The sequence below is a fragment of the Chionomys nivalis genome, chromosome 12 (assembly GCF_950005125.1).
Source record: "Chionomys nivalis chromosome 12, mChiNiv1.1, whole genome shotgun sequence".
NCBI classification, from domain to species: Eukaryota; Metazoa; Chordata; class Mammalia; order Rodentia; family Cricetidae; genus Chionomys; species Chionomys nivalis.
This window is the reverse complement of record NC_080097.1, coordinates 72,140,882-72,163,931: the sequence shown is the minus strand read 5'-3', so window position 1 is coordinate 72,163,931 and position 23,050 is coordinate 72,140,882. Positions and strand designations below refer to the sequence as shown.

General features: G+C 51.8%; 1 protein-coding gene across 1 annotated transcript; it reads right to left on the bottom strand.

The window, feature by feature from the left end:
- Positions 1–16,007: 16,007 nt before the first annotated feature.
- On the bottom strand, positions 16,008–22,215 carry LOC130885313 (potassium channel subfamily K member 16-like). Its single transcript, XM_057786803.1, has 5 exons — positions 22,003–22,215; positions 18,569–18,683; positions 17,376–17,542; positions 16,478–16,643; positions 16,008–16,225 (listed from the first exon to the last, which is right to left on the bottom strand). Exons 1-5 carry the CDS (start codon positions 22,213–22,215, stop codon positions 16,008–16,010), a joined length of 879 nt encoding a protein of 292 aa, XP_057642786.1.
- Between the last annotated feature and the right edge of the window lie 835 nt (positions 22,216–23,050).

Sequence of the window (23,050 nt, the reverse complement as noted above, 5' to 3'; positions counted from 1 at the left end):
GGGGCATAAGCCATGTGGGCGGCTGGGTGCTGGGGACGCAGCCCTGCCACTTTTATTACAACAACAGTGTGTGAAGCAAAAGATATTGGAGACTGTGGTCACAGTCAATGATACACGTTCCCTAGATCCACCTGCCACATGATTCCTAATTGCTCAAAAGTGTTCTTATGTTAGATATGGTAAAGAATTTCCTGTATGTTTTGCAAAAAATATTGTTTTAGAGGGATGCCTTGGGGTGTTTCCAAAATTAATTATGGTACATGATAAGCAATGTACTTATTTTGCGGAGTTATTGCTTCCTCCGGGTAATTGGGTAGATGATACTTCACCCCCTCAAAGATTTCCTCCATGCACAAAACACTGTGAGGGTCTAATGGGACTCTGTTGTGGAGACAATGCACTGGCATTATTCTATTAAAGTGCAACATCACAGCACATTCTTGGCTGGTCTAAAATTCAAGGAGATTATAGTGACTCCTATCCTTTGTCTACAACATAGTCTTGAAACCAAAGACTGCCAGCTAAACTTTGGTATTCTGTTCAAAATTTCCACAAGACTTATATATTTTAAAACTTGCTGCTGCAGACAATCCAGTTCTTCCAAACCTGTTTGCCCCCTGAAAAGAAACTGTTTTGGATTGTGTCAAAATGGCTTATGTTCTTTTGGTGGGAGAGATAAAAATCTCCATGAATGGTACTGTGTTTAACGTATCATGCTCTGATTGTATTTTGAGTAATTATATCTCTCAAGTGGATGATCATACCCGTGTATTAGTGTTGAAACAACCCTCTTTTGTAACGTTGCCTGTGCATGTAAATGACCCATGGTTTCATGACAAAGGGTTACAAGTAATTTAAAAAATCAAAAAAGCTTTCGGTAGACAGAAGCGTGTGTTGGGTAGTTGTCGCAGGGATCTCAGCTCTTGTTGTTATGCTGACTCTTACTGCGATGGCTTCGGTGACTTTGTCTCGGTCTATTCACAATGCAGGGTTGGCTAATCAACTATCTAAGTATGTTTCTATGGCATTAAAGACACAAAAATATAGACGTAAAAATAAAATATAAGTATATATTTTATATGATATGAGAGATGAGCTCCAGAGCCTAAAAACCAGAGACAGTTAAAATGTCGTCCAATTATAAATGGATGTCTGGCTTGGCTAGAATTCATTTATTTATTTTTAGGTAGTGCTTACATGGTATGCATGCGTGTGGAAGCCAGGGAAGAACTTACATGTGTTAGCTCCTTCCTTCCACTGTGTGACTCCTGGGGACTGGGCTCAAGTCGTCAGGCTTGGCAACTGTTTTCATTCATGGAACCGTTTGCAGACTAAAAAAAAAAAAAAAAAAAAAAAAAAGACTATGTCTCTCTCTATATCTCCGGCTGGCCCAGAAATCACTCTGTAGACCAGGCTGGCCTCATATTCACTGAGATCAGCCTGCCTCAACCCCCTGAATGCTGAGATTGAAGTCATGTGCCACTATGCCCACCAACCTCTTCTTCCTGGCTTTAGGAACTCTTGTCCCTACAGAAGACTAAGTCAGTGCTCCTGACCTTGAGTACAGGTGCACATAGGAGGTAGAGGCATGAAAATTAGGAGTTCAGGATCATCCTTTATTATATAGTTTGTTCGAGGCCAGCCTTGACCCGATGAGACCTGGTCTCAAAAACTCAAAACCAAACCTTAGCAAAACAAGATATGAATATGATAAAGATGTCTTAAAGGGAGCATCCTTGTGCTTGGCCCGTGGCGGGAACCGTGCGATCAGGACAGCAAGTGCTGGAGGGACAGAAGAGCAAGGTCTGGCTGCAGAAAGCAGCTGTGGCTAGTCCCTGGGCCACATCTGCACACTTGGCCTACATTTCTTGACCTCTGCATGGACGCTCCCCCATGAGTCATGTGTGTCCAGAGCCCCTCATCCTGGCTAGCATGCGATGATGTCAGCGGGGAAGTCCCAAGGGGCAGAGCCCAGATCAGTACCGGTTACCGCGGAAGTGGTCAGCAGAGGTGCCATGACAGCCGGGGCCTGCAGAGCAGTGATTCCTCCCGCCCTGGTTCACCAACCTGGCTGGGAAAGCGAGCGTGTTTGCGGGGGTTGACATACTGCTTGCAGTTCTAAGCAAACCTTAGTCATTAGTTCTGAGAGATCTTATCTGTGAGGCAGAGGGAAACTGATGCTTGCCCCTGAGTTTGCCTGGGGTAGCAGAGCCTGACAGGGCAGAACCAGGGCTCCCACCCAGAAAGGTGGGCTGCAGACATGGTCCCTGACACTTTGGAGCATCCTTCCTGTCTGTGGGCAGTGGGTGGCCACATCTTAGCCTGCCAGGAAGGCAGATACTGGTCTTTCTGCAGACGACAAGTTGAACCTGGACTCTCTGCTTGGCCCCTCCCAACTTTACTGCCTCTCTCTGTGCACCCTTCCCAGTGGTGATTTCTTTTCCTCCTGTTTGTGTTTGAGACAGGCTAACCTCAAACTTACAGTGTTGCTGAGCTGCCGAGCCTTCTGCTTCCATCTTCCCCAGTGCTGGGAATCCAGGTGTGGCCTACCTTGCTGGCTGCTATCTGGGCAGATTTGAAGGGCAGAACTCCAACAATTCTTCCCATTGGTGCACAAGTGCACGGATCTGGCCAATCAGAAGCCTTCCCTTGGACACCCTGTCTAGGCTATCTCCTGCTGGAAACAAGTACTTCTGAGCATGTGGGTGCTAGGGAGTTGGGGGAAAGGGTTTGCTGGGGAGAGTGGTCCTCATCCAAGAGGGCCTGGCAGGAGGGATAAAGGAGCAGAGGCCAGCTAGAGACTGGCCCTCTCTCCCTGTGAACACTGAATTGCCAGGTTCTATTTGTAGAGAGTGTACCTCTGTCCCATCCTTGCTTCCTTTGTCCAGACCTAGATCTCTGGAAGAGGGCCTAAGCCCTGGCCTTTACTCTGGTCTGGTTCTGGACCTGCCTGGCCTTGGCCCACCTAGGAGCATATCAGAAGGCACAAATAGGATGGTATAACAGCCACTCAGGCTTTCTTGGCCAAAACGTCTGCCACTAACACAGTTCCAGGAAGCCCTAAGTCTGAGGGCTTAGTATACAGAGGGCAGAATTCCCATTGGAGGGATGGAGGGAACAGAGCCATGGGTGACTAGAGACTAGGGCCAAACACATACCTGCTCATGGGAACCCTTGAGCCTGGAGATCCTAGGTGTGCATGACATGAATACATGGCTAGGCAACTGTGTGAGCTCTGTGTTTCTGTGGCCACAGTCCCAGAGGAGAGGCAGGAAAACTGCAGATGTTGGAAAGACACACTGCAAACAGTGCACTCTGTAAACTCAGCCTTTCAAAGCAAAAGACTGAGGAAAGGCAGGATCAGGTCACTGGTCCTGCCTTGCTTTTCTGTGGCTTGCGGAAGCTAAAGAGCAAGGAAGGATCGAGTAGCTGACTGGGTTCTAGCTATACCTGCTGTCTGGATGAGCCCTGGGAATCACCAGAAAGCTCTGAATTCCTCGACAAGGTCCAAGGGTGGAGGGGTCCGGGAATCTCCCATTCCCTCTGTCCATCCCTCCACCATCCTGAGCAAGCTCTCCTGGGGGCAGGCATTGCCTCTCTGTGTAAACAGCTGTCTGTTTCTGGATATACATGAAAAATTTGGAGTCTAGGTTTCATCGTATCATAAACACCCAAATAATCATTTCAAATATGACATTTATTACTTTCATATGAGTCAAACCGAAGGTGTTCAGTTCTAGTCTCTCAGGATGATGGCGTTATGACTAGGAGTCCACATTTCCTCTGTCACTGTGCAACCAGCTTTAGTCATCGTGGTCTCTACCTCAGTGCAGTATGACTGCTGGAGTTCTTGCAGAAGAAAGTAGGGGAAGAGGGACATTCTTCACTTCCAAAGTCACATCCCATAAGCTACAGTGGATGTAACCTATGGACTTGAATCATCTTGATGAACCCAGCTGGAAAGAAGGATGGGAATGTTGCTTGCAATCAGAGGTCCGCGAAGGAAGACTCAGCAACTGTGGAATACAACCAGTTGTCCTTGTCACCGCTCATAACCTGAGCAGATGGTCCCGGGTGCCGGGTGACTCCAGCTGCCTGACTGTGGGCTTTGGATTCTATCTTCCCCTTCTTGTCCCAGCCTCCAGCTTCAGGCCTTGAAGTTTCCTTGGAGCAATGTGAGCAGTGTGAGCTGGTGCCCATGTTCCCGGGTGTCTCAAACTGAAACAGGATCAGTTTGCTGATCAGAGCCAGTCAAGCCATCCCAAAGAGAATCCACAGGGACACGATATTCTTCTACCACAGAGGGTGCTCTCAAGAAGGGTCTATGCTTGGGGAAAGGTGAGGTCAGAGGAGGGTAACCTGTAGGGTCAGGCAGAAACTGAGAGTTCTGAATGGAGTGATTTAAGGAAAACTTATTAAGATTTTTTTTTTATTTATTTGGTTTTTCGAGACAGGATTTCTGTGTAACTTTGGCTGTTCTGGAACTTGCTTTGTAGACAAGGCTGACCTCGAACTCACAGAGATTTATTTACCTCTGCCTCCTGAATGCTGGGGTTAAAGGCGTACACCATCACTGCCTGGCAAGATGTGTGTGTGTGTGTGTGTGTGTGTGTGTGTGTGTGTGTGTGTGTGTGAGAGAGAGAGAGAATGTCTGTGTGTTTGTGTGTGTGTGTTTTGCCTGCAGGTATGTCTGTGCACCATGTATGCCTGGTGCCCTTGGAGGTCAGAAGAGGGTGACAGATCCCCTAAATCCAAGGTGGAGGACTATCCTTCCTTGTCACGGTGCAGGGACTGTCTGTTTAACTGTCACATGATGGTGGTCATAGCTTCGAGGAACAGAGGCAGGACACTTCTCTAGAAGCCCCACAGCTCTTCTTAAACTCCCTGGCTCCCACTACCTGCTCCATTTCAGCCATAACAAAAACATAAGACATGGAGTGGGACTATAGCTAAGTGGACATCACAGATAGTTGTGAGCCACCACGTGGGCGCTAGGGACTGAACTTAGGTCCTTTAGAAGAGCAGCGAGTGCTCTTAACCACTGAGCCATTTCTACAGCCCCTGTTTGATTATTTTTAAGACAGGGCATCACCGAGCCCAGTCTAGCTTTGAACTTGTTATGTAGCTGAGGATGACCTTGGACTTCTGATCCACCTTGCTTCTACCTCCTGTGAGTGCTGGGATTAGAGGTGTGGGCCACCATACCCAGTGATACGATGATGGGAATCGAACCCAGGGCCTCAAGCATGCTAGGGGAGCACTCTAACCACTTAGCTACAGTCCTACTCCATATGTTCTGGTTTTGTTATGGCTGAAATGGAGCAAGTAGTGAAAGCCAGGGAGTGAGAAGTGTCCTGCCTCTTCCTTGAAGCTATGACTGCCACCGTGTGACAGCCGTCTCCGCACCTGTGACATGCAAGGGTTGTCTCCTCCGCTTGGAAACCACCTTGGGTCCTGTTTTCCAAGCCCTGTATTGCAATTCTCCAGCAGGTCCCTCTCTATTGCTTCTATTGATAACTATTTGTTATCCTCCTTTCTGCCCCCTCAGCTCCCACAGTCCTCCAGCTCCAGTTGTTCATGGCCTGCAACCTTTCCCCCCATCCTTGCATCTTTGCTCCGAAATCCTTCCTCAGAGAATTCCCTATTGCCCTAAGTCTGAGTATCTTTGCTGTGTCTTCTCCCTCAACTGTGACAAAAGAACCCTTTCCCGTGACTGTCTCCGGGATCACGTATCCTAAAAGCACTGGGTGCAGCACACTCTTAAGATCTGGAGCTGCTCAGCAAATATTTACCCATGATGCCCTGACACACTGGATCGACGTCCCAGGGGTATCCCTGAGTCTTAGCTGGCTCCTGTCGTAGACCTGGTCTATAACATGTTCTTCTGCTCTCTATCTGCTTCCTGGAAACCTGACCCGCCCTCTTCATCAACACTGGGATCTTGTGTAGGGTGGAGATCTGCCTCTAAGGTCCTCACAGCCTTTCCTGTCCTGGCCCATCCTCCATCCTGTCCTGCTGGTCCTGCATCAGACCTGGCCAGAGTCCCTGGCCCTGGCTGGCAGCCTGGATTAAGCTGATAGGGTTATGTGCTAGCTGATTCCTTTGTGGTACCAAATGAGATCAGCAAAATCAGCGCCAGACCCAGGCAGCAGCCCCGGCTCCTGGCCACAGAAGCGGAGGAGGTACTTTCTTCCCTTGATTTCATTTTTTGGCAGGGGAGTTGGCAGCTGGCAAGGCGCTCCATTGAGCAGCTAAAGCAATTGCAGATGAGGGCTGTGGAGGAGCCTGTGGCTGGATCTAGAGAGAGACTCTAGCTACTGGCTTCAGGCTGGAACAATGACACTCCAAGACCAGGAGTGTGTGTGTGTGTGTGTGTGTGTGTGTGTGTGTGTGTAAGGAATCGGCATTCCAGCCCAAGAAAGAGGTTGGTTCATCCCTTAAAGGTTTGGAGAAGAGGTGGAGAAATTTCCAGAACACTTACAGTTTGGGAATCCACCCTAGATTGCCTCTGACTTGCCTGCTAGGGCCTTAGGTAACTCCCTGCCTTTTTTTTCAGGCCTCAGTTTCTCCGTGTATATAAGGAAAAACCCTTGCAGATGAAGCAGCCTGGGGCTCTCTGTACTGAAGAGGACCATAGCGGGCCAGGCTGTTCTCCCAGCAGCCCTCTGACATCCATGATTTTGACTTTGGACTGCAGGGAGCTGTAGCGCGAAAGGCTGAGGTGGCCCTTTCACTCCTGCAGTCACAGGCAATGGTCCCATGTCCCACTGAGGCCCCTCTTTCTATATCCACAGCGTCTATAGAATGCTGCTTAGCTGGGAAATTTTCTCCTCTTTTATTTTTGAGACAGGATCTCATGATGTAGACCAGGCTGTCTTTGAACTCATGATCTTTTGGCTTCTGTCTTCTTAAACGCTGGGATGACAGCAGTGAACCACAGCTGAGTTTAGTCATAGAATCTGAGTTCCTTCCTAAGGCTATGGGAAAACCCTAAAGGTTTTTAAGTGGTGGCGCATGATATATGATCTTAGGCTCCAAGGGGAACGAGAAAAGAGGATTTGTCCCTGGGTGTGAAGCCTCATTACATCGTGTGGATGGGACCCCCTCAGGGCTGTGCAGTGCCTAACCTGTGCGGATTTATGCAATAGCAATGGGAAAAGAGAAGAGAAAACAGCTTCCAGGCAAGTGATAATTTGAATGAGAATGGTCCCCATAGACTCCTAGGAAGTGGCACTATTAGGAGGTGTGGCCTTATCGAAGTAGGTGGCCTTGTTGGAGGAAGTGGGTGGACTTTGCCCAGTCTCTCTCTCTCTCTCTCTCTCTCTCTCTCTCTCTCTCTCTCTCTCTCTCTCTCTCTCTCTCTCTCTCCCTCCCTTCCCTCCCTTCCCTCCCTCCCTCCCTCCCTTCCCTCCCTCCCTCCCTCCCTCCCTCTCCCTCTCCTCCCTCCCTCCCTCTCCCTCTCCTCCCTCCCCTCTCCCCTCTCTCTCTTCCTGTTGTCTACCAATCTGGATGCAGAGTTCTCAGCTACCTCTCCAGCACCATGTCTGCCTGGGTGCCATCACGCTTCCACCATGATAACAATAGACTAAATGTCTCAGCTGTAAGCAAGCCCTTTTAAATATTTTCCTTTATAAGAGTTGCCATGGTCGGGCTGGAGAGATGACTCAGCAGTTAAGAGCACTGGCTGCTCTTCCAGAGGTCCTGAGTTCAATTCCCAGCAACCACACGGTGCCTCACAACCATCCATAATGAGATCTGCAGGTCTCCTTCTGGTCTGCAGGCATACATGCAGGCCGAACACTGTACACATAGTAAATAAATCTTAATTTAAAAAAAAAAGGAGTTGCCATGGCTACAATGTCTTTTCACAGCAACAGAACTGTGACTAAGACAAAGAGTGTCTCCTGAACTGGGAGGGGAAAGCCTGGTTCTCCACACTGCTGACTGCAGCTCTCCTCAGACACATGCTCCCACTATGGGGGGGGGGGGTTGCACCTGACCAAGTCACCTCTTCTGGAGCCACAGGCTGGTGAAGACCAGGCTGGGATAGCAGTCCTGTCCCCATATGAGACTCTCCTCTCATGGGAGAGAGGCCTAAGGCAGAGAGGACCTTGAACCCAGAGGCCAGAAGAGTGGTGGGCTCTTAGCAAGTCCCAATCTGGATCCTTTCAGTTAGGGACCCTGAAGCCCAGAGAGGGCTCCAGAAACCACTTACATGGTGGAATCAAACAGATAAGACATTGTATTCCACTGTGCTGCCTGAGGCAGGTTGGCCTCTCTGAATTTCAGCTTACTTGCTGCTAAAAGAGGAGTTAACACTCACTCTGGGGTGTAGGTTGAATGAATGGCTTGTCACCCACCAGAGCCTCATCTCAACTGTCTACCAAAGAATTATGGGGAGGCCCCTGTTTGTGCAGGACTACCACCCAGGTCAAACTGCCAACATCATATCAGCTGCGCCCACTTGCAAAAGATCATCATGACTGAGCTTGTGGGTTGCTGACATTCCTTCATAGAAGACTGGGGAGGGGAGAATCACTGGGTCCTGGCCTGAGTACGTAGTATATGCATGTGGTATATAGTGTACAGGTTGGGAAGGACTTGAGGGGCTCCATCTATACAGCCATGGGGAATCATCATCTATGATGGGTGAAAATCTTCCAATGCAGAGCTTTGGGGTCACCCACACTCCTGCCTGTAACCCCTCACCCATGCTCTGCCAGTGAGCCTAGTAAACTCACGGTTCCCCAGGGGGAATTTTGTTTTGTCTTTGAAACCTCAGAAAGAGGGGGATAGGTGTTACCTAGCCTTGTTCCCAATCCTCACCCCCCCCCGCACCCCCCCACGCCAGGAGAACAGACCTCCTCTTCACCCCAAGGCACTGGTCTACTGGAGAGTGTGGCATCCCCAAGGCCAACCTGGTGGTGGAGAAACCTGTGACCTTTACTCTTGGGGGATCTTCAAGGCCAATCAGGGAGAGAGATGCTAGGCTGGCTAAGGTCAGCCGCAGCCGCTACTACGGAGACTGTCCCTCCACTGCCACCGTTATTTCCTGCAAACTCAGCTGCCTGACCCCCACCCCCACCCCCGTGACTGTGCTGATGGACCTCGTCTTGGGCCTTCTTGGCTGTTGTTTCCCCCTGTGCCCAGGAGAGACTTGGGGTGCCCTAAGTCCCCTGACTGTTTTGTCTGGGTACTCGCCTGGAGCTGGGAGGTGGGATGCATGGGGTGGAGGTTAGGTAGGAGTGAGACTGGGCTCCGTGTCCCTCTAGAGCACTGGCCTATCTACAGGCCTTGGAGGACAGCTCCACACGGTCAGCAAGAGGGAGGCACATCAGCCCACCCACCGGAAAACGGTAGAGCCTGCTTAGGCTGCAAACTGTGTTCCAAGCTCACCAAATCTCACACATGGGATACCAATCAGACATCTGAGGTGGATGCCCAGGCTTGGCAGGTGCAGGCAGCGGAGTCCCCACCTTGCTAGCCTCCCGATCACAAAGTCCCCGAACCCCGCGGTGCTGCGTGTGATGAAGAGGGAGCAGAAGTTCTCCATGTAGTTCCTGCCTTCCATGTGGAGAAGGAGACGCAGCAATAGGGAGATCGGGAGGCCTGAGAGCAGCGCAGCGGATGAAACTGTTAGACACCATGCCCACGCTGGGTCCTGCAGAGCACAGCACTGGCCTGGGGCACTGGCCTAAGGAGTGAGAAAGGAGTGCCCTTCCCCGTTTCCAGCTTTATGTTTCCTGCAAGAGCCTATGGTAGCTTTGATGCCTGTCATCCTTCTCATTCCCATGATAGACATATTAATGATCAAAGACCATTCTGGACTTTGTTCCCTCAACCCTATCAAACCCCCGTTTTCCCCATCCCACCCCTCCTGGTCCTGCACCCCATTTCCACCAGAGTCCCTCTTCTGGAAGTGACTCATCCTGTTTCCCAGCCACTCCCTTACCTGCCCGCTGTCCCCGAGCTGGTGGGCACATTTGTCCCCATGCTGCATGAGATGGCCCAGCTGATTAAACACCATCCCAAGGAGAGCAAAGAATAAGCAGAAGAGACGGACAGCCATGGGCTCTGCGGGCTCGGTTTGCCATAGCGTTAGGCAAGACGGGCTCTGCACATGCCCACTGCAGCCCTCTTCCTGCCCACCCCTCACCCCCCCACACACACACACCCTGCCATTCCACTGTCACTCTGGAGTGGGCAGCTCCAGTCATGAGCCAGAGTTCTCTTCCAGCAATGTCACTTTTCTTGTCTTATGCCCCCTGCGAGGCTGCGGGACTTCGGACAAGGTCCTTGATAGTTTTCAGCCTATTTCCTTGAACTTAAAATGGGTGCAGACATTCATTGGGCACGGTGTAGTGCAGCCACAGTGGGGACGCACTGCCGATGGGAATGTGAGTCCCTGAGCAGGCAATGTGTGCAAGGGCTAAGGGGATGGGCGGATGGGTGAGGGAAATCTGCCTCATGCTGCTCTCTTCCCTGAGGACTTCCTCAGGGGCCGCTTTCTCTGGAGCCCCCATCCTCTCCCCTCTTGTTTTTATTTCGTTTCCCTTAAAACAGGGTCTCTAAGCTGGGAATGGTGCCACACACCTCTAGTTCCAGTGCCCAGGAGTCAGAGGCAGGAGGATCTCTGTGAGTTTGAAACCAGCATGGTCTACAGCGTGAGTTCCAGGACAGTCAGAACTGTATAACAGAGACCTTGTCAAAGAAAGCAAAACAAAATAGAGAAATGGGCCCAACCAGTAAAGTGGTTGTTTTACAGGTACAAGATCTGCTTGTTGACCCCCAACGCCCACATAAAACATGTGGTGGTGTGTGCTCATTAATTATATTACTGGAGGGAGAGATAGAAAAAGCCCCGAGGCTCTCCAGCCAGCTAGTTAAACCAATTCAGTGAATCCTAAGTCCCAGAGACAGACCCTGTCTCAAAAAAAAAAAAAAAAAAGCCGGGCGGTGGTGGCGCACGCCTTTAATCCCAGCACTCGGGAGGCAGAGACAGGCGGATCTCTGTGAGTTCGAGACCAGCCTGGTCTACAAGAGCTAGTTCCAGGACAGGCTCCAAAACCACAGAGAAACCGTGTCTCGAAAAACCAAAAAAAAAATAATAATAAAATAAAAAAAATTAAAAAAATAAAAAATAAAATTAAAAAAAAAGTGGATGGCTCTGGATGAAAAATAAAATCAGCCCTCTGCATGTGCACACATACACACACACACACACTCATGCATGCACAGCACACACACTTGTATACGTTCATTTTAAATAAACTAAAATAAATACATAAATAAAGACAAAATACCACAGTGGTCAGTTGGTCCTTCCAGAGTCTCTGGGACGTCTATGGAAACCAAGGAACTTTCCACACACACTGTCTCAAAGATTGCCCACGCTCCTTGGAGTTATGGGTGCTCTCGCCTAGAAATAGTGGCTGCATTATAACTACTCAAAGGGCTACGCGTAGTGCAGTTCACCTGCTCTCTCAGGCAAGGACTAGAAGCTGGAGTCGTCGTTGGTGTGGGCCTGCCACCTGGTGGTAAGTCCTGGGTTGTGCAGGGGATTATTCCCTGAGATTCAGGGTTGCAGGAACCCAGGTCTGTTGACCCATAGTGTCTCCAAACATCAGTCCCCAGCGGCCCTTTGGGGATGGATTCCACCTCAGTTTAGCTCTAGAGAGGAAATAGATCTGGAATGAGAGGTGTTGGTGGGCTAAGTAGGGAGGGTCTGGGTGGAATGACCAACGTCCCATATGGCAGCAATCCCCAAACTTTTAAATGTGTACAGTCTCCCTGGTGCCTGGTGAAATGAGGAAATCATTTCTGAGGCAGGAGGTGCTGCTTGTGTGGGGAGATGTTCTTAGTTCCCACTCCCCTGGCCTCTTGGCTTCTGGCTCTCCACTCTTCTCTCCCTGCTAAACTCACAAGGCCCAGTCCAGCCTGCCACCATGTTCAGTCTGAACCCTTCCACACGCCTCTGCCTATGCTCTTCCTCCTGTCCACAGTAACCCTTCCTCTACCCATACCTAGGAGCTGCATGCCCTTTTTTCATTCTTTCTTTTTTATTGACTTACAAGTCTCTACGGCTCAGAAAGTTACAGGATTCCCAAGGTCGCTCCTCCAATTTATATGCATAGTAACAATTTGCTGAGGATTGAGGACTCTTCAGTGTGGCTGTCTGTGTGATGAGTTCCAAGGACGCAGCTTCTGGGAGGCATCACCCTGATGGGGTGGCTTTCCAGTGATCCAGGGCTCTAAATCGCCCATGCTCCCACTAGTAAACCAATAACCTCACTGGTTCGTCCAGACAGATACGTTGGACTGTTCCCTTGGTGCCCTAAGGGGATGAAAAGAATGTTCTTCAAGTGCCCCAGGAAACTCACACAATCTCATTCTTTACTCCAAGCCTGGACAGGACAAGGAGTCTCTACCCTTCCTACCAACCAGGGACTCCACTGACAACGCCTTCCACTTCATATCCTAGAGCTGGGTTCTGGGCTGTCTATCTGGCGTAACTACTCATTTACTGCCCGGCTCAGTCCTAATCTTGCAGGAAACAGTAGGCTGGGTATCACTGGAAGATAACAGAGACATGACCTTAGCCTTCAGTGAGATGAGAACTCTGACACGGGCCATCAGAGTGCTTCAGTGTGAAGGAGGCTGTGTAGAAGTTAATCAGTTTTTACATGCCTCGGTTTCCTTGTCCGTAAATATTAATATTAACACTGGCTAACCCTCTCTATGAAGGTTAAATCTGCGGAGCATGGCTAGGAATCCTGGGAAACATCCATGTGCATAGGTATACACAGAAGCAGTCTCTGGGAGGTCAGTGGCCTCGGCTCTTGGCTGTGCATTCTTGTACTCTTACCTATCCTCTCTGAGCCTTGCCTCATCTCTGAATGGAGATAATAGTATCTGTTAGTGAGACTCCAGAGGAGATGGGGGCTGGGTAAGCGAAGGACTGCAACGTTAAGTGTTTACTGATGGTGGCGGTTGTAGGCAGACACAGTCCCATCCCTGCCTAGCTCCCAATTGGCCCATCTGTAAGTCTCGAATTCTATCTCCACTCAGCCAACACCCCAACAATTTCCTCTGCCGTTCTGGTATCTGGTTTCAGCTCAGAGACTTGGGGCTCAGGTCCTGTACCTCTCTATAAAGGAGCCATTGTCCGGCGGTGGTGGTGCATGCCTTTAATTCCAGCACTCGGGAAGCAGAGGCATGCAGATATCTGTGAGTTTGAGGCCAGCCTGGTCTACAAGAGCTAGTTGTAAGACAGGCTCCAAAGCTACAGAGAAACCCACTCTGGAGAAAACATTGCAGGAGTGTGAAGATTCTGCACCAGGTACGTGGGTGTAAGTTCTCTCACTATGCCCTTGGCAGGGGGATGCGGAGCAGGATATTAATGCGAACACTGATTTGTGCAGCTGCTGGCGGCCCCGGGGGCCATGTGTGGAAGGGCACTCAGTGGGAAGCACTGCCAGGATGAATCACCTTCTTCCTCCCTGCCCTACTGCAGCCTCATCGGTTGAGGAGCCTCTGGCTCGGTGATCTCTGCACCTTCCGCTGCCCACTCTTTTCAGCCCCGCCTGCGCTGCAGGTGGACCGGGATGACCTCCGGGCAAACTGGTCTCAAGCCTGGATCCAGTACAGGTCCGCTCATTCCCAGTTTCTCTCTCCTTTGCCCCTGTAGGGGCAAGCACACTTTGACCCTATTTTACACACCCCTATTGGCTGAGTCCTTTCCCAAGTGCCACGGGACCTGCCCCTCCTTAGAGCCTGGCTCCTATTTGCCCCTCCCCCATCCTTTGGAAGAAGCTAGATGTGAACTTTCATTCTTGCCCTCTGTCCCAATAAGTACCACACAGGGCTGCCACAAAAATCAAATGCTACTCTGTCCCAACAGCCTGTATCTTGTAACAGCACATCTTCTGTATTCTTTACATCCAAATTCCTTATATCCTTGTTCATACAAGGCTAGCCATGCCTTCTCGTTTCCTTAAGGATGGAGGCCTTTTCTGTTGCTGTTCAGGCCAACCCTGTGGTCATCCACGTCCCAACCACACAGCCAGGCCTGTGCCCTCTAGGACACAACATCCGGGCCAGAGCATCCTTCATTCCTATCCTTTCTCCAGCGTCCCCTACCCCATCCCTTCTTTCCAGGCGGGCCCCTAACCCGAATCAGCAGGTCTAGCATCAGGCCGTCCACACACTACGTGTAGCTCTGTAGCAGCTCCCACTTGTCGCGCTGGAAGCTGCGGCTGGAGTCCCGGGCAGCGCGACCCTCCAGCGCGCAGAACACACCAGTGCGGAGCCAGACAGAAGAGCAGCAAGAGCCCGGTGCCCCGCACCTGCAGACCCCAGCCCACCAAGGCGCTGCGGGAGAGCTACAAGGGACAGAAACCACGCTAAGCAGGAAGAGTCAGGAGGGGCCCCTTCTTCAAGCAAACGCCTTCCTGTTTCCAGTTCAGGAGTGCTGAGGATGGGATGCCCCTACCCACCCGCAACAATCTGGTCCCTGGGACAAAAAAGGCCACTCCCAGAAGAATGCGGAGTGCCCACCCCCACATCAGAGGGAAGGAGGGGGCTGCAGGGTAGCCACCGGCAGGGGAGGGAAAGGGGGGAGGGAAGGGCCCAGAACCCCCATTCCCCCCACCCCCACCCCAGCGGTTCCCTGTAGTAAGAGAGACTCCGGCAATCCACTGTGCAGAGGAGAAACAGCAGCCAAGTTTATTGCCATAGGACTCCTGCCTGAGCAGAGGGGCCAGGGACTTCCTCGTCCTGCATCACCCTAGGTCTACAGTTAGTGCACTCACAGCTGGGAGCGGTTTGTCTGTGTTCTGGGGGAGATGTGGCAGGCCAGAGAATGGCCACCCGACCGAGCTTGTCCCTGGCTGCTTTAGAGGGAGATCCCCGTGTCTCCACTCCTTCAGAAAAGAAGCAGGAGTCAGCACATTGGATTTCAATCCTTTCCTGGGTGGCAGTAAGACTTGGGTGCCGGGAACTCCTTGCCAATGTGGGTTCTCCCCTGGGACTCCCCTCAGCCTCCTGGGCTCACAGTCCCACCCGTGTCCCACCCCTAAATGCTGTAAAGCGGACACAGATCTTAGGAAGCCCCTTGCCACTGGCGGAGGACGTCCAAGAAAAGTTTTAATTTAATCCTGTGAGATTGGGCATTGGGACAGACTGGGCCAAACCTCCACTCCCTGGGCCAGTGTTGAAATCTGGCAGAAGGACCAGGCTTGGATGAAGAGTGTTCCCTTGGGAGTCTGAGCCACCAGGGAGCTCGCATCCTCTAAGGCTTCTGGGAGTGGCACCAGCTTCTCGGGGGGGGGGGGGGGGGGAGTAGAGAGGGCTGAAGGTGCTCTGAGGGTCAAGGGAAGTCATGTTTAGGAAAGCTCTAGCTGGCAGCCCTCCTGTCCCTTGACTGTGAGACCTCTGAGGACAGCTCCTGTGTGCATTGAAGGTGCCCCCAGGTGTGTGCCCAGTTCCCCTCCAGTCACTGCCCTGACCTTTCGTCCTCCCCAGGTTTGCTCCCATCAAGGCTACAGCTGTTGTATTGGGGCTCCTTCAAGACTGATGATACGGTGAGGGTGGAAACCATCCCTGTCACAGCCCCAGAACCAGGTACAGTGCCTGATACACAGTAGGACTTGCTAAGAGCCTAGGATGTGTGTAGCAAATCAGGCAGAAATCAAGTTCGCCTTTGCTTGCAGCCTGCGGGTCCTGCCAGTATGTGAAGGTGGTGGTGGTGATTTGGCCACCATGATTCAACAGGGTTTGATTTTTCTGGGTCATCTTTGGGAGGCCGGGGGAAAGAGCTGTGAGGCCAGCCTGCACACCCCCATCCACACATCTTGATTTTTGTCTCCCATCAGTTACTTTATAGCACACCTGTCCCCTTTCTCTCTCTGAAGAGTTGCTGACCACATTCTCTGGGTCATATGTAGGTTGAGAAGGAAGAGGAATGGCAGGGAATGTCAGGGGTTTGGGGAGCGCAGGACCCTTGGGTCTCATGCAGAGATAGGGATTTTCTGTGGTCTAGGGTCAGAGTCAGGGGCCGTTCCATCCTTGAGGTCCAGGCCTCTGATGAGTAGCCAGAGCCGGGAGCACCTATGCAGAAGCAGGGATCCCAGGCTGAGGACCACCGCCAGCCACGCCAGCCCTAGAAGGATCCATATAGCTGCCAGGCTCCGGTACACAGCGATGTAATGCTTGCTGGGGTCTGTGCCTGCCGGGGAAGGTGATGGCTTGTGTCTGAGGGCACTGCCACCCCCAGTTTCCATAGGAATACTCTCTCCCTGGCCCTCATACAAAGGACTAGTGGTGGAGGAAGCAGTGATAATTATCATACTAGAAACTTCTGAGGACGCAACCAAGAATCCACAGTGGCCTCAGAAGTAACCAACCTCAGTTGGTACCGCCCTGTTCCCCATCATCGTGGTGGGTGTCCACCAAGATAACCTGATTATCCCATTCTCACCGACAACATAGTCCCCGAAGCCAATGGTGCTGAGGGTGATGAAGGCAAAGTAGAAGCCCTCACGGAAGCTCCAGCCCTCCACGTGGCTGAAGAACATGGGCGGGAAGATGAGAATGACCAGGGTCCCCAAAGTCAGGAACAGAGCCAGGCCCAGCACCTGCAGAAGCTGGGAGGGGAGAGTCTGCCCTTGAGACCATTGGAAGGCTCTGGAAGTATATGGGGGAGGTCTGGGAAAAGTCAGGTATGGGCAGGACAATATCTAAGCCCCCTAGCCCCCTCCCCAGCTGCAGACATCTGGGCGGGGCTGTACCCATGGACATATGACATCTATGTACCAAGTTTTCCTGGATAAGAGACTGTGTTAGTGGGTCAAGGAAGGAGCCAAAGGCTCCTTTTTCTCTTGAGAATCACACTAGAGCAGACTCCCTAGGGCACTCAGATCTAGAATAAGACTGCTGTCACCCACTGAACTGATCCAAGTCCCTCTGTGACAATAAGCTCTGTGGGGAATACTGGGTAGCCTGGAGACTGTTTTGGACCACATGAAATAATACTGGATGCCCGTGATGAGAATGGAGAGATAACGTAGTTTTCGGATTCTCCACCAAAGAAGGATGTTGCATAGATAGAGCTGCCTGGCCCGTGGCCACAACCCTCCCAGGGAAGTCATGCCCAGGGTCTGGCCCTTAACACTTTGCAAGTAGACTCCATAGTCACATGTAACTGCAGAGCCCTTTGAAGCTATGCCCCGTCCAGTGTGCGTCACCTTTCTAGTTCTTTCTTGCCCCAGTCCTGCAGCTGTACAAACTGACTCTCAGATGTCTGCATACCCAAGCCCATCTCCCAGTTTTCAGCTATCTCCTGGAGGGCCTGGAGGGGAGGGAGGACTCCTCCTTACCTGGGAATGCCTGGGATGGTCCTCCCACCTGTCCAATGTGGTCAGGTGGGCACGCAGCCCTGTGCCGAGGTGGTTGAGGAAGACCACGTTGAGTGGGATGCCCATCAGGGCATAGAAGACACAAAAGACCTGCCCTGCCTCCGTACTGGGTGCCAGGTTTCCATAGCCTACAGGGCAAAGGAGTGTATAGATCAAGGGAAGAGAGAGCTCAGAACTACCTCCCACCTGCCCGCCCCAGGTCCAGCAGAGGCATGTCCCCATCTATGGGGGAAGAGATGCTCCTTGTTCCCATGGATACTCACCTGATTCTCTGATAGAATAACCTCTACTTATAGAAGACTCGTCTCCAGTGCTGCTGCCTCCCTCCATAAAGTCCTCCTGACTGCCACCCTCTGCCTCCCACCAGTTAGGTTCCTCTGGCCCCGCCCATGTGCATTTCTAATTACCCACTCTGCCTTATGTAATTGTAGCAATTTATTCCCTCTTTGATGGATGAGAAACTCTGAAGGCCAAGCCCAGGACAAATCCAGGTCTATACCCCAGCCCCTACTCTAATTACCCACTCTGCCATATGTAATTGTTGCAATTTATTCCCTCTCTGATGGATGAGAAACTCTGAAGGCCAAGCCCAGGACAAATCCAGGTCTATACCCCAGCCCCTACTCTGTCGCTTTGCCTGGATTGGGTTTGGGCTTAACCGAATGGAAGGGAGGCCCGTTGAGAGAGGCCTGGGGGTTCACTGGGGGTGAATAAAGTGATCTTTCTGTGGGACACTGCGTCTTGAGGAACAGTCTCTGTGCATAAACACTCTCCCGCCTCCAGCCGCTCTCTCTCCCCGAGGGGACTTCTAGTCCCAGGTGTGAGCTTGGTCTTTAGTGTTAGCTCACCAGGACCAGCCATCTGCAGGGAGGAGTGAAGTCAGTAGGAAAGGCTCTCGTTCCCACCTTTCATGCAGTCCTGCGAGGACAAGCTCTGCTTAGCCCTTCAGTGTGCCCCAGGGAAGTGAACCCAGCCACCTACAGCTGCAGCCAGCCTGGCTGCCTTCCACTTTCATGGGTCTTACCTACCCTCTTCCCAATCTGTGCCTTGTGTGCCCCTCCTGCATAAACCACATTCTCGCCCCAGTGATGACTTCTGGAAGGGCTCCCAAGCTGAGCAGGGCCTAGGGAGGCCCTCCTTCCTCACCAGTTTACCTATGGTGGTGACCACTGTGCCCGCAAAGAAGAAGCTGCTCCCAAAGTCCCAGTTGCTGGGGTTGGTGGAGTTGCCTTTGGGGTTCACACCTTTCACCCAGGCTTCCAGGATGACCTGTGAAAGTGGCATGGTCAGCAGGATAGGCAGTTACTGAGTGCGAGCTGTCACCAAGCTCTCAGAAGAGTGCTTTCGTGTCTCTTAGATAGCATTGTTCCTGAAATGGCATGAAGGCTTTAAATGACTTGTTTCATGGCTAGCAGCTGCCTGAGGTGTGTACTCTAATGAGCTAGTGGAGGGCTTAAGGAGGTGGTGTGGAGGTGCACTTGGTAGATGGGAAAATATCTCTCTCTCTCTCTCTCTCTCTCTCTCTCTCACACACACACACACACACACATCGGAGGGGGCATGGAGGGCAAGGTGTTTAATGCTTCTAGAAGAGACTGCTATTCAAAGCGAGGTCTGGGGCTGCCCTCCCCTGAGGCAGGTGGTGAGAGTGAGAGCTTTCCTGGGCATCCAGTGGAGGCTGGCAGCCTTATTCTCTGGTACCCTCTAGTGAGTGCAGCCTATACCTGCAAGAGAAATTCCCTCAAAGAGACTCACAAAAGGATGTGTGTCTGTCTGTCTGTCTGTCTGTCTGTCTGTCTGTCAGTATAGGGGTATACAATGGTGTTGTATACAAGTGATATCTTGACTGTATTGTGCTATGTAATGCTGTTTGGTGTGTGTGTGTGTGCTTTATGTGTCAAGCCTGCACCCTCAACCCCTCATGTGGAATGGGCAGAGTTCCATCTCCCTGAACTCTAGCCCTCACCCCTTTAGCTGGGAACTTGTCACAGGATGGTGGCGGCTGAACTGTGATATCTGGTTGTGCCCGAAAGGCCGAGGAACCACTGAGAAGCAGGACTGCTCTTGCCTCCCTTTCTTGTGGGACCTGATTTTTCATGAGCTGGGCGGAGGCCTCCCAGCCCCATGTGGCAGAAACTAACCTCTTAAGAGGTAGGCTTTGGCCTCCTCTTTCCCACACACTGGTGAGGACAGCATTCGCCCAGTTCCCTGGCTGTCCCCACTGCACCTCTGAGCCCTCCATCCTGTGGAGGAGGGGTTCTGATTCCTCTGGTGGCTCTGAATGTGGATGAGTGGCTCAGAGAACCCAGTGGTGGCAGAGAAAGGGACTAGTGTACGAACTCGCTTCCTCATGAAGTCGCATCGGAATACTACACTCAGCTCTGTTTATGACTCAGCGTGGGAGTTCCCAGGAACTGGGTTCTCCCAAAACTTGCACTGAAAGGTCAGGGTCTGTCCTGAGACTGAGGACTTTTGAGGTGTGTCTGCCCCATCTTTCCTAGTGAGTCCCTGGGCTAAGCACTGGCCCCCTTGGATGCAGTCAGATCTGGTTCATCCTTACCCTGTGACTACAGAGATAATTCAAGCCTTGCCACCTGTCTGCCAGCTCCTCATTCCTGATTTCATTTCCAGCTCAGGGCAGGAGGAAGTTTTGGGGTGTTCCTGTCTCTGGCTTACTTCTGGAAGGTTGGGAGACCTTGGAAATGAGTACCATTTCTGAGTAACGCCATATGTGGCGCATATGTGGAGCAGGGACAGTGTTCCCTGCTCACGTATCATCCTGCCAACTCTCAGTCCCAAGAGAAGTTTCAGGGCCTCAGCACCACCTGGTGGCCTCCCCTGAAGCTCCTGAGTCAGCAGGGCTGGGCGGGAGCTGACGCTGGCTTTCCTATCACGCTCATAGGCAGTACTGCTGGTGGGGTCTGTCCACAGACCCCGCTTTAAGAACTGTCACTTTCAGCAGGACCCTGTCCTCAGCTGGAATGAAGAATAAGGAGCTCCTAGGGAAGTGTGTGTGTGTGAGTTCTGTCTCAGCCAGTGACTGTGCAGCCTTGGCCCACACGCCACCCCTCTCTGAGCCTCAGCTCCCACCTGCAAGCTGAAGATACTGGTTCAAGTAAGCAACTGGAAGGAAACACCTGGGGGTGCCCAGCCCCAGGCGCTGAATCATAAGGGAACAGAGCTTTGGTCCCCACCCCTCAACACCATGATCATTGTGGGGACTGTACCTGCCTGTTGGTTTGCAGTGACTGACACCATTTGTTCTGCCTGTCTTCTCAGTAGATTTGCCTTTGCTCAAAATACCTAGTTTTCCTTTGTTTTTGGCAGGAGGGACCCAGGCAGGGAGTGAGAGGAGCTAGGGGTGCAGTCCTGGTAGAGCTCGCTGCCCATCAGCCCAGCGGGTCCTCGCCTTGGTCTGTGTCTGTACTCTGGGACATAAACTGGGAGCCAGCAGATGGAGTAGCCGTCCTGAGAAGTGGGGGAGCGTGGGAGAGGAAATTTCTACCGTGTTGATAACTGACAGATCATGCTCAGGAAGCAAGTGACAGCTCAGAGGGGGCTTTTAATCTGCTGCCAAATGTTGAACCACAGACTGTGTGTGTGTGTGTGTGTTACAAGTTTGTGTTTGTGCAGATGTGTGCACACATATGTGTGTATGTGGCCAGAGATCACCCTCTGCTGTCATTCCCCAGAGCCATCAGCCTTGCTTGGTTTTGTCTTGGGACAGAATCTCTCACTGAACTTGCCCTGGTTAGGTTGGCTTGGCCGGTGAACTCTTGGGATCCATCTGTCTCCCCAGTCCATCCACCCACCCAGTGCTGGAGTCACAGGTCCTTGCAGCCGTACCCAGAGTTATCCATGGGTGCTGGGGGTTCAAACTCAGGTCCCTACGCTTATAGAGAAACTGCTCTTTCTGACTAAGCCATCTCTAGCTCTCCACAGATTTTTTGAAACAAGTCCTTTCTCATTGACCTGGAGCTTGCCCATCTGGTAAGGCTGGCTGGTCAGAGAACCCTAGATATCTGCCTACTGGGCCTCTCCAGTGCTAGGATTAGAAGTCACCATGCCTGTTATATTTTTTTTTCATTTAAAATTACATTTTAATAGTACATAACACTCTGTGTGTGTGCACATGTGTATGTGTTTATATGTGTGAGGACATGTCGTTGTAAGTGTGTCAAGATCAGAGGACAGCATTCCCGAAGCTGGCTCTCTCTTTTCACCATGTGGGTTCCAGGAATTGAACTCAGGTCATCAGGCTCTGTGCCAAGTAAGCACCTTTACTCACTGAGCCAGCCATCTTCCCTGCCCCACACCTGGCTTTGTAATGTGGTATCTGGGCGTAGAGCTGAGGTCCTCATATTTGTCTGTCAGACATTTAACTGCCTGAGCTCCCTCCCCAACCCCAGTCACCTCCTTTTCCCCTCACTGATGAGGACACACAGGTTAGGTAACCTGATCAAGGTCACATAATGGACCGGCAGGCCAAGGTTCTGGAGTTTCCTCCACACTCTGTCTCTGCACCTGCCACCGGCCCCCTCCACCCCCCTCCCCACTCTTCCTGGCCCATCCTTCCTTGCTCCCTCACCTGCACGAACTGCTCCAGGGCCTGCTGGTCCAAGCAGGTGTAGTTCTCTAGGAAGCGCAGCTTTTCCAGCTGAAACTGGTCTCTGGATTGAGCTTCTGCCTGCTTCTCCAGCAGCTGGAAGATGGTGGCCCCAAGCAGCAGGTAGCAGATATAGGCCAGAAGCAGGGGCAATACCTGGCCACCCCAGCAGCTACAGAGCCCAGCACGGGGCATGGTGTGTGTAGGACTCTGCAGCAGCTCTCAGGGTGGCTGTGGGGAGAGTCGAGAAGAGGTGAGAGCCCCTGCTACTGCCTTCCCTGTCCTCCACCTCACAGGTGTCTGCGGCAGGGGAGTCTGTTTGAACAGTGTGATGTGCAAACAGGCCTGCCATCCCCCACCCGGCCTTGTTTTTCCATGCACAGCAGCAAGGTAGCGAATGCATGGGCCCCTCGGGGACGCCTACAGGCTTCTCCTGAGCTTGTCTGGTCTCATCCTCTGCTTCCAAGTGGGGCTGAGTGTGAGACAGTCTGAATGGAGGCCCTCTCCGCTGGGTCTAAAAGGGCTCTTGACAGCTTCAGATCCCTCACGTGGGAAGGCTCCCAGCACAAATATGGGAGTCTAAGAGGGAAGTGTCACAGGGTGTGGGCTGGCCTTGCTTCAGAAGGGAATAGGGAAGATGAAACTGCCTATTGGGGGAACCCGGGGATGAATAAAGCAGAGTAAAGCAAATCAGAGCAAAGCAAACAGGCAGATGACAGCCTTGCTTAGCAGCATTATCAACCGGCGGGACTGACACATGGGAGGGCCTGGTTACCACCAGGTGTCACCTCTGCCGATGGTCGGACTTGTTTGAGACCCTGGAGGCTGTTGAGCTCAGGAGGCAGAAGTGAGTGTTCACCCCCACAGTGTTGTCAGTGGCTCCTTCTTCCCCTGAAGAACCCATGGTGCCTCAGTTGACCTTTGGCGAGTGCGACAGCTTTATTGACATTATATAACAGCTCACCAACATACATTGAAAGTGGCCACTCCCACAGTGTCCTGGTCAATTTTCTCATTTCTGAGAAAACAC

What these genes read in the sequence shown, in the direction of transcription:
- LOC130885313 (XM_057786803.1), bottom strand. Translation starts at nt 22,215, where the DNA reads ATGCCCCGTGCTGGGCTCTGTAGCTGCTGGGGTGGCCAGGTATTGCCC. An exon ending in CCCTGGAGCAGTTCGTGCAG is followed by an intron (nt 18,684 to 22,002) that starts GTGAGGGAGCAA and finishes CCACTTTCACAG; the next exon opens with GTCATCCTGGAAGCCTGGGT. An exon ending in CTTCGGGGACTATGTTGTCG is followed by an intron (nt 16,226 to 16,477) that starts GTGAGAATGGGA and finishes CTTCCCCGGCAG; the next exon opens with GCACAGACCCCAGCAAGCAT.